This window comes from Sardina pilchardus, chromosome 4 (assembly GCF_963854185.1).
Source record: "Sardina pilchardus chromosome 4, fSarPil1.1, whole genome shotgun sequence".
NCBI lineage: Eukaryota > Metazoa > Chordata > Actinopteri > Clupeiformes > Clupeidae > Sardina > Sardina pilchardus.
The window spans coordinates 6,821,331-6,831,909 of NC_084997.1; the positions used below are offsets into that span (position 1 = coordinate 6,821,331).

General features: G+C 39.9%; 1 protein-coding gene across 3 annotated transcripts; it reads right to left on the reverse strand.

Moving 5' to 3' along the window:
• Positions 1 to 174: 174 nt before the first annotated feature.
• casp10 (caspase 10, apoptosis-related cysteine peptidase) lies at positions 175 to 7,100 on the reverse strand. 3 transcript variants are annotated; one of them, XM_062533874.1, is made up of 13 exons: positions 6,970 to 7,100; positions 6,088 to 6,371; positions 5,443 to 5,548; positions 4,884 to 5,019; positions 2,409 to 2,512; positions 2,261 to 2,285; positions 2,124 to 2,173; positions 1,989 to 2,022; positions 1,863 to 1,910; positions 1,663 to 1,718; positions 1,454 to 1,574; positions 589 to 1,081; positions 175 to 403 (listed from the first exon to the last, which is right to left on the reverse strand). In XM_062533874.1, the coding sequence occupies exons 2-13, from the start codon at positions 6,366 to 6,368 to the stop codon at positions 229 to 231; spliced, it is 1,629 nt and encodes a 542-aa protein (XP_062389858.1). In that variant the 5' UTR covers positions 6,369 to 6,371; positions 6,970 to 7,100; the 3' UTR covers positions 175 to 228. The 3 variants fall into 3 exon arrangements, with proteins under 3 accessions (XP_062389858.1, XP_062389857.1, XP_062389859.1); XM_062533873.1 differs by having other exon boundaries at positions 176 to 403; positions 1,663 to 1,748; XM_062533875.1 differs by having other exon boundaries at positions 178 to 403; positions 1,663 to 1,748; positions 6,088 to 6,181; positions 6,970 to 7,066.
• Positions 7,101 to 10,579: the final 3,479 nt, after the last annotated feature.

Genomic DNA, 10,579 nt, shown 5'->3' on the forward strand with positions numbered 1-10,579 from the left:
TTATTATTATTATTACTATTATTGTTAGTAGTAGTAGTATGTACAGGGAGGAAACGTAGCACTAGTGAAATCAAACCAGGTTTGTGCTACTGTAGGTTTCTGTTATGTACAACTGTTCCCGTAGAGGGAGCTACAACAAAATCAAACAAACACTGGACTCACAATTCATAGTCAACACCATATATGTTTTTGTAATATTTTTTTTATATAAATCATAATTCTACTCCTTCACCGCACAATTGCTTTTTTTGCTGAGCGATGGGGCCCTGGGCTGCTAGGGATGGGGAAAATGACTCTCTTCCGTAGTGAGTACACTGGTTGGGGCATTTGCTTTTTGGCACCAAACGCTTTCTTGCTTACATCGTTGTTCACTTCTGTCAGGATGGTGAGCAAGTCACACCCCCTGGTGAAAAAGAATGTAGTTCATTCTAATGTGATGTTCACTGGGTGTTCAGCTTAATCCAGGATATTGTGTTATGACATAATTTCTAAATGACAACATTTCTAAATTACAAATTTGAAATTTCATAAACAATTTTTTGCAATGATCTACGCACAAATACACAAAATATGAGTTGACATACTTACCCAGGCACCAGTAATTGCAGCTTTTCACACAGTGACTGAATGAACCAAGTGCCCTCATTTCTGTCCCTGAAAGAGGCATAATCTGGTGTGGTGGCCATGCCTAGCAAGAAGTCTGCATCGGCCGGAATGGAGTTCTTGGGCACTCCTGCATCACTGGAGATAGTCCCGGGACCATCAGTCTGGAGGAAGACGATTTGCTGCTCTTTATGGCCCTGACACGCCTGGATGAAGAAGAGTTTGGGCTTCTCCTTCAAGGAGCGGCACAGGTGCCCTGAGAAAGGCTCAGTCAATTGCTGGAGTCTGACCTGGTTTCCATCCACTCCATAGATGGTGCCATTGAGGCCGTGGCTGAGCACGCAGCACACAAAGCAGTCCACCTGGGAGTGATCCCTCTCGCTGACCTCCTGCAGCTGGCACAGTATTTGCTGCTCGGTGCAATCCTGGCGGACCACTACCTCAAAGCCCAGCCACTCAAACACCTCCTTTAACCTCACTGAGACACAAAGACCGACATGGATAATCAGTTAACACATTAACACATAGATAGATAGATAGATAGATAGATAGATAGATAGATACTTTATTGATCCCCAAGGGGAAATTATTACAGACCTGTTCTAACATTGTAAGTAATATTTTATGTGAACACACACCACAGTTTCTTGATGGAATAATCCATGATTCCAAAAGGAGTAAATAATTCTTTTCAAACACTGAATCATCAAATGCACTTGCGGACTACTGATGTTAAGCGATGTAGTAAAAGAGTGAAAATAAACTAATCTGAAAAATAACCAGTCACATCAACTAAGTGGTGCCATAACAAATTTAGGGTAAGTTTTCAATTCCAGTGATTTTCACGTACTTTCATCAAATTGTGTTCCTTGTCTGTTACCAAGTCGATGAACAGAAGTTGAGAAGTCATAATTATTTATGATTAAGCAGACGCCTCTTTTGTCCCCCTTCATCTCATATTTTGGCAGTTCCTGAAACAGAGAGCACATACACTTAGCGTTTTGTGGGCCTATAGCGGCAACTTTATTTCAGTACACCTCAGTGCAAAGTCTGTCTCACCATAACAGTAGCTGAGGTGTTTGGGGGTGAACTGGGTTGCTTAAGATCCAAAGAGACTGAGGAGACAGAGAAGTGTAAGCTCTGCACTGAAATAAAAACATATTTAGATGCAGACAATTATACAGTCTTCAGTTGCTGTATTAATGCAGGCTATGAGAACAAAAGCAGTTGAATAGCCCACTAATATAAAGTTCTGTTACCCTCAGTGCTGCTAAGACTCAGCTCTTCTGTTGGGGCAACCAAGGACTCTACAATAAAGTAAGTCGGTCAGTGCAGCAGAGATAGAAGTAAGATGGAGCAAATATGTACCCTGACAAACCACCAACCTGGATGTTCAGAAGCTCTTGCGATTCCAGATTCCTGAGGACAACAGTAAAAATGCTTCCATCAAATGTCTCGTCCTTTAGAATTTGTAGCTAATGCACAACCGTAGGCTTTAACAATGAATGACTGACACCCACCTCCATTGATGGGGAGAGCGTTGTAGAGAAATATGATGGTGGACGAAGCTCTGAAACAACAACAGAACCAGCATTACCAATCAGGTCTAAACTAAAACCTATTAGAAGAGCACTAACATATGAAACTTTGTCACTACCGTCAGAGGAAATGCTGGATGAACCCTGAAACAAAAAAAGAGAGCCTCTAAACATGATGATTAACATGTGCGTACACGTCTTCCAGCATCAGTCAGTAAAGTCAGATCTGTGGATTCATGAAGTGAGATGAAAGTGATGTTGTTCTACCTCGTGTGAAACTGCCATCTCTGACACACTATTTTTTCCTTCTGCTGTTTCTTGGGATATGTGTCTTATGTTGATTTGATTTGGCTGTTGATGTGACCTTCGATCTGGAAAATAAACAGAAAAGAAATTCAGATATATTCATTTCCAGCTATGTTTACAGGTATCTTAAGAACAGCTCCCGTCTATCTATAAATTACAGGAACGTCTGTCTGTCTGTGTGTGTTGCATATCTGTCGAACCATTCATCCAATTGATTTCAAACGTGGCATGTGTCTTACTACGGGCACAAGTAAGTGCAGTGCCAAGTTTGGATGAGAAATGCAAAAGATATTGGTAAATATATCATTAAAAGAAGCTCATATTGGCTTTCAATGCTCTACTGTAGCCACTCCCCCTCTCACTCCCACAGCACTGTAGGCTACCAGAGAGGATAAGCGGGGCTTTGGCAAAACTGAATCTGTGGGTAAAAAGTTAAGCGAATGCAAGATGTGTGGATGATTATCACATCTGACCTAAAAAATAAAGACTAAATTAAATTAAAAACTAAATTGACCAAATGAACCAAATTTATATTAAGTGGTCATTAATTTGTAAAACAGGCCCTTATTTTGACTCTGCATTTAAGGTGTCAAGTCAGGGCTTCCCTTTATTTACTGTGATTAAGGGGGTAACCACGGACACTAAGTATATAACTTAATTTTCAGCAATTCAGGGATTCATTGATTAAGGGGGGAATTAGGGGGGAATTAAGGGGAAATCAAAAAAAGAAAGGCTTAAATTCAGTAGTTTTTCAGTAGGTCTCCTTAACTGACCTTAATCTATGCACATTACTACTTAAAAACTACTTAATTATAGGGAGTTCAAAACTAAGGCATTAATAAGAGTTGAAATTAAGGGGTTTTGTTTCGTAGGTCTGTCTTTAGACTTTGAATGAACAAACGACAATTCCGACTTCAAAGCCCCAAATTGAAATAATGGTCTCAAATTTAAAGACGTTTCAGAATGCCACACAGCTACATCAGCTACAGACAACGAGTGGCAGACAGAGCATAACGTCACTTAGGCTACCAGAGACTGTATTTGAGTCACATCGTTGTAACTTTCATATGATGCATCATTTCACAAAATGGTTTGTCTTCTCTATCAACTTATTCAATAAGCTAAAGAAATAGTCTTAACTCAAAGCTTTAGGCTTGTCTCATTTTGATCAGCTACAGACAACGAGTGGCAGACAGAGCGTGATGTCACTTAGGCCAAACATATAGACTGAAAACAGCTGTAAGGCTTATGTCACTTTGATCTGTAAATGTCACGCTTAAATTCTGCTCACTGCATATTATATTATAATATGATATTCAGTATTCATCACTCAATGCTGAGCTGGAATTATGTTTTTCCCTATTATCCTTCCTGCGGGCATGTAGGGGAGAGAGGGGTAAGATGAGCCGAGGGGTAAGGTGAGCCATACCCTTTTTCTAGGATATGGTAAACAAATTTAATTCTATGACAGCATTCTAAGGGGAAGGGGACCCTTTCCTAACATCTGTAGAGAAGGGAAGCACATGGGAAATTTGGTAAGAAAGATATTTGGAATAATGTGTTTTTTTGCTCTCTGAGTGAATTCCATGTTTGTCCAGAAGTAAGATGATTTAGAGAAAACAAGAATAAAACAACATTTAGACACATTATATCTTAGATGGTGCCTCTATAAGCTATTATATGAGGGCTAATCAAAATGACAAATCTTAGCCTAGCTTGTCATGAGAAACATTTTTTCCCGAAATGGTGCTATGGGGTAAGATGAGCCATAAGAGGTGGGGCAAGTTGAGCCACAAAAAGCCTGACAATATCAGGCCTATATTTTAACATCAGGCTTTTAAATTGCAGTTGAGTTTATTTTTGATAAGGATTACAATATGATATTTTAAGATATGAGAATAATGTACAATATTATATTTTAACATATTTTAACATATGAGAACAAGGTAATATGGTACATGCATCCACTCTATATCCCTTTTAAACTTTAAATGGATTTTAAGATAAGTTTAAAGGCTGAATTGGTTGACATAGCTTTTACAGGTCATATTTTGTGTTAGGAACAATGAAAGACTTAATAAAACAATCTTTACCTGAGTTTTTGCTTTGGCTTATTTTACCCCACACATTGGCTCATCTTACCCCGTGCATGGGGTAAGTTGAGCCACTTGACCACTTTTTTTCAAAAGGGCATATCACTGGGTCTATACAATGTTTTCAATGATTGTTTTAGTCAAATAGTAGCAGGACACTTTGAAGTTTGATATGGTATGAAGATTGCAAAAAAAGACGTCTTTGACATGACGCTGTGATGAAAAATGTAAAAAGTGGCTCGTCTTACCCCTCTCTCCCCTAATTGGCCTAAAGGTTTTCTACAGGAATAGCATGTTTGAACGGGCTAGCAACTTAAAACATCATGAACATCTTCATTCTTACCAGTTTCTCTTTTAAACTGGTCGATTCTTTTTGTCAACATGGGGCAGACAGATGATAGGCATTCCTTCAAAATGTCCAAATTGTCGCTGTTCAAACGATCCTCTTTCTCCAACTCCAACAGAAGTTGAAGAGTAGTCTGAACAACAAGACTGGCATTAAACAGATTGGCAGGCTTTGACTAATTAATTATGCAACTAAAAGCCATTGCTCCATAAACATTAACTAACAAATCAGAACATTTCTAACCTGGCATTCATTATTTCTTATCTCTTTAAGTCCAATTGTACCAGACTAGTACCATTTGTAAAAGCTTGTTGCCATAGATATACTTCATAGTGGCAAATCATTTCTCTGGTGGAGGAAGAGTATTGATCTCTGACCGCTTTATGTGACTTTATTTTAAAGCCCACTGTTTGAATTCATATGTTCTTCAAACAGAGGTCATACTGTCATATCCATTCTGTTGTTAAGGTTCTGACACTGAATCAGTGAGTTGTCACTACAAGTCTGTGCTTGCCACACCCATACAGCTTTCACAAGAGATTAGGAGGACACTCACCATTTTGTCATGCAGTTTGCTGCGAGGTAGAGTTTTGGACAGCAAAAACATCATGCTTTTAAGGTCTTTCTCTGTGATGTTTTCAGACAGGTCAAAGAGGAGCTTTCTGTGTGGATGAATGACAGCAATTGACTTTTTGAAAATGTTGACTACAAATTATTCATCCTAATTATGCTAGGCATAGATATAACTTGTTTTGTGACCCAATATGCGGCTAATATAATCCAATAGCCTGGGTGAACCCAGACTAACCAAAATTTCAATCTGCTCTGTAGGTCTGGAAATGCACCCACTGACATCTGTTTCCGAATCACCAAAAAAAACAGGAGCATGCATTTTCTTTGGAACTGACTGCATTTGACATTGATTTTGAAGTTTACAAGAGTTGACTAAGCTGGCCCCAGCAGTGGCGCGACTGGCTGCGGCACCTGCACCGCACGCCAGCGACCCGTGTTCGATTCCCGCCCCGTGGTCCTTTCCGGATCCCACCCCAACGCTCTTTCCCACTCACTTCCTGACTCTCTCTACTATCCTGTCATTAAAGGCATAAAAAAACAGTTTACTAAAGTTTACACAGGCTAACAATCCAACACTGGTATAGGCCAAACTGTCCTAATTGAATGCAACAGAAACTCTACCAGTCACCTGTAGGGCCCGATGAGGCTTTCCCCTGGCTGTAGAGCTGTTCGGAGGCCCAACTGGCGTATCAAATCTTGCCGGTGACAAGTGTGAAGCAGCTCTGTGAGTAAAGAAGTGTTCTCACTCGACAACAAGTCATTGTCCATTAGCAAGCTGAACAGCTCTCCGGTAGAGGACAGAGAGCTTAGATCACGATCAAGGAGGTCAACGCAAAGGAACACAAGTGCCTGGGCATCAGTCTTACTGAGAGACCGCTCCACTTGCAGGAGCAACCCCTGGAACTCCATTAGCTAGGAGGAACAGAACAGGATGAATGGGCAAATTAGCACACATAAATCTACCATCCTCAGCAAAAGATGTGATATCTTTGGTATATTGGGCTACTGATCAGTGCCATCCATTCCTGTGTGCCAACATAAATTATAAGCCTTCCTGTTGTTCAAGGTAAATACAAAATGAAACAAAAAGCAGAAAGTGCCCATCTTCCTGCTAGACACATGTTGTGGTCCAGGCCACCACCTCAAAATGATCTTAACATGAACACCTACAGTAGGTTGCAATTAATAAATATGAAATAGTCATGCTTCTCAGTTGTAGGATCAGCTTACATGGATAGGCAAATGACGCTAGAGCCTATTGAGTTTAATTACAAAAAACAAACAAACATAAAAAACAAGATAATCAATGGCATTAACAGACAATACATTTGTTAAATGTAGGCTACCTGCCTCTACAGAAAAGGTCTAAAACTCCATGTAAAACAATGGCTATTTTGGTCAGCAGCGTTTTATATCTTCACAAGATATAAATGTCCCGTCACAAAGATGCCGTTCAGATCGTGTTCACGACAGGGTTAGAATAGGCTACAAAAATGACCGCATTGCTTACCTTATCGGTGTTCTAAAGTGGAATAAAAACATTCCTAACTAATACTATTACCCCTGCTTTCGAAAAACAAAAGCCTTTAAGTCATAATTATTGCCCCATGACCGCAGCAGGGAGAAACAAGGAAGGAAGGCGGAAGCACAAATCGAAAGTTTGACACTCCACCCCTCACTTTGCATGTTCCCCATGTGCGTTTTCATAGAGGGCAACACGTTTTTATTACTGTAACATCGAATGGGCCTAGTGGCCCTGATATGAAGACAGCAATAGCTAATAGTCTAGTAAGAAAGCAAGATTTGTAGCCTACCCGAAATGTGAAAACATTTTATTAAGGAATAACCCATAATGGCAAAATACAGCAATGTTAAAGGAATGTAAACTTAGGCCTAAGCATGGTCAATTTAAAGACCGCAAGGACAGCTATACACAGACAGACAAACAGTAGAAATAAAGATGCCTAGTCTATTGACTTGAGGAGTAGCCTAGAACCGGGAGGTCTTCACAGGGTCGAGATTGCTGGATGAACGGACGGGTTGAATCCCCTGTATTTTGATCCTAAGCCAGCCTTGACTGAACCTCCGGAGTTTAGAGTAGTTCGCTCGTGTACCTTGGACGACAGACTCTGAGGGGGAAAACAGAGAGGTTTTTTTCTTTTTATCACTAGCACATAGGCTACGATATTAATTAGAGTGGAGGTGTCATCATTGGACAGACACAGGATAAAGTATTTAATGCATTGGAAATTTCGATTGACACGCCACAACAAATATCGCACGTAAAGAGAATCACATACGGTCAGTAAACAGCGAGCGGAGTGTAGTGATGCGCTGTTGGGGCCGGGGCAACTGGCGACGACCAAGTCCATGGGTTCTGGATAACACACAATCCACGTAAATGTCCCAGAAAATCTGTGCGAGGTCCCAGAATAAATCTTTGTGTTTTTGTTTATCAGAGGATTTCAAGAAGACCATAAGTTCCCAAAAGGCTGGTACGTTATCCGCGATCCTCGGAGAGCGCATCTCTAAGACCAGGACAGTTGACGAGTCCCAGCACTGTGGGTCGGCCCGGTTCAGGGTTAAAGGGTCGACCTGGCCCGGTCTCTGCGCTTGCAGGGGCACTGTGCAGACGCAGCCAACCAGTAGAGCCACGGTCAGTCGTATAATGAAGAAGAAATGGTCCATCTGTCATGACACAGATAGACACTGTAAGTATTAATCTCTTACTTTTCAGTCCTAATTTGTGTAAACACATCAAAATGACAGCAAGTTGGACTATTGTGTATTGGAATTAATGCATAGTCACACCTCATAGCCTAATATTCAAATTGATTAAATTAAAAGCATAGACTATGTCAGAATATACGGGAAATAGCCTACACAATTCGATTGCATTTAAAATGTATACATTGAATATTGCACATATAGTGTTATAGCACACAATAGGCCTAGGGTGATGTTCGCTCATTAATTAAAATCAGATAATTAAATAAGGCATCCCACTCAGAAAGCATGCAAAGTTTATTCGAAATAATGTGCGGTCTTACCTTGAGGATGATTCGAAATTAATGCTGTTACAGAAAATGTTTTCCATCTCTCCTGCAGAGTGCGACGTCAATCTTGAACTAGGGGGTTGGCCAGATAATCATCCGAACAATCGTATTTGCTTTGCTCTGGATTTTAGGCCAAACACATGTCATTAGATAGCCTACATTATACAACGATTTCCATTGTAAAAGTTGCATGGACTGTTAAAAAGATAGACTTACTTGATTTTTATTATTCATTCAACCTGTTAACCCAAGCTTCGTCTTAATATCCAGTAGCCTATAAGCCCATATGCTTAATTATTGGCCTAGCCTACTCAAAATTAATAATGTGTTATTAATTATGGAAGACATTTTTAGGCTATAATTTATTACATTTTAATGACCCCCACCGTTATAACAAAAAAGTGATCTTTTCTTTCATTGTCTTGTTCTTAGGATGGGAATGGAAACCCAAACTGGATACAATGTTGTTTCTTCTGACAAATTATCAGTTTTACCATACAGTAGGCTATGTAGGCCTATTTTAGGGTCTACATAATGGGGCATTGGTATAAGAATGTGTGTGACGTCAGAGAAATATGAATTAACTTGACCTCTGCAGAACATGGCAAGGTTTCCGGTTTTTGAATGCAATGCAGAAACGTGTCATTAAAGGTTTGTAGGCTACACTACGCGCGTCTTGTGCTTTTAGCAAAATGTCACGAGTCAGTGATCGTGAATTTAATCGCTGTCGTGGGGAGAGGCCATCGTTAAGTGTGGCACACAAGGCTGTCAGTCTTTCAGTCATGACTGAAAATGTCACATCAATAGAAAAATTATGAATGAAATGTTGTATTCTGTGTCGACTACGTTCCCTTAGTAGCCCTTCAGTATACTAGCCTACACAGACAGGGTTCTGATAAACGTCATGTGGTAGAATGTAAATCTGCAATTGCTGTCAAATATGATGCAAGCAGCAATGAAGGCACCCCTATTTGACTACGAAGGTGGCAATTTATTTTCAGTAAGGTAGATTTTTTTAATATATATATATATATATATATATATATATATATATATATATATATATATATATATTCCCTTGCAAGAAGTTTCCCATTCCCTCGCAATAATTCAGTATTCCCTTGCCAAGTCAAAAGTATTGCGAGGGAATGCAAAACTTATTGTAAGGAAACGCAAGAGGAATTCCAAAAGTACATTTCCACCTCTAAAATATAATATGCCTATAATGGTATCATTATGGCAAAGACATAAGCACTCACAGTAAGTGTTATGTCAGATGACCTATAAGATTGGCTTGGCCTATGTGTGAGCTCACTTTATGAAGCCCATGGCAGCTTGGCCACCCATGGCCAATTTTGATTGACTATGGGTACACGCATACATTATATGTGAGGCTTTGTCTGAATATTTGTAGCAACTTAAATAAAAACTGGAAACTATTCTTTAAAATGTTTCCATAAAATCCTACATGACAGCTGCATTAATTACGCTGCCATGAAAAGTTTCCATGTCTCGACCACAATATTACTAGACACAAGAATGCAAGTGAATGTTTGTGAAAATGAAAAATCCATCAGGCCTACAGCTTTGTGAGGCTTGGTCTGAAGATCATCTAGGCCTAATCATTTTGGGGCGAACAGCAGACAAAATGTGGCCTGTGAACTTAAAAAAAAAAAAAATCCAATATGGTAGAAAAGCATTGCAAAACTGATGGCTTCTTTTATTTTTATCACTCTCTGATACATCCTTTTTTTATTTGAATAGTCAGGTTGAGTGGAGCACTTTTGGGTCACTCTGCTGGTGAGCGTGGCCTAAAGGTGTAGCAACAGGGGACCACACTGTGGAGGATCAACGGTAGGCCTACCTCATTTTTGAAAATCCGGCATATGGTTCCAAACCTTTGTACATAAACGCATCCCCAACGTTGACCCCTTGGTGGCACCAGAGTACTGGAAGAGGTGCCTACATGAAACTTGGTGAAAAGAAACATGGAACTTCCCAGATGTACTGAAATTCAAAAATGCAACCTCGTTGCCTGGCTCACATTTAATTTATTCATTTGGC

What these genes read in the sequence shown, in the direction of transcription:
- casp10 (XM_062533873.1), bottom strand. Translation starts at nt 6,368, where the DNA reads ATGGAGTTCCAGGGGTTGCTCCTGCAAGTGGAGCGGTCTCTCAGTAAG. An exon ending in GAGTCTTAGCAGCACTGAGG is followed by an intron (nt 1,749 to 1,862) that starts GTAACAGAACTT and finishes TTTTTATTTCAG; the next exon opens with TGCAGAGCTTACACTTCTCT. An exon ending in CTGCAATTACTGGTGCCTGG is followed by an intron (nt 404 to 588) that starts GTAAGTATGTCA and finishes CTTTTTCACCAG; the next exon opens with GGGGTGTGACTTGCTCACCA.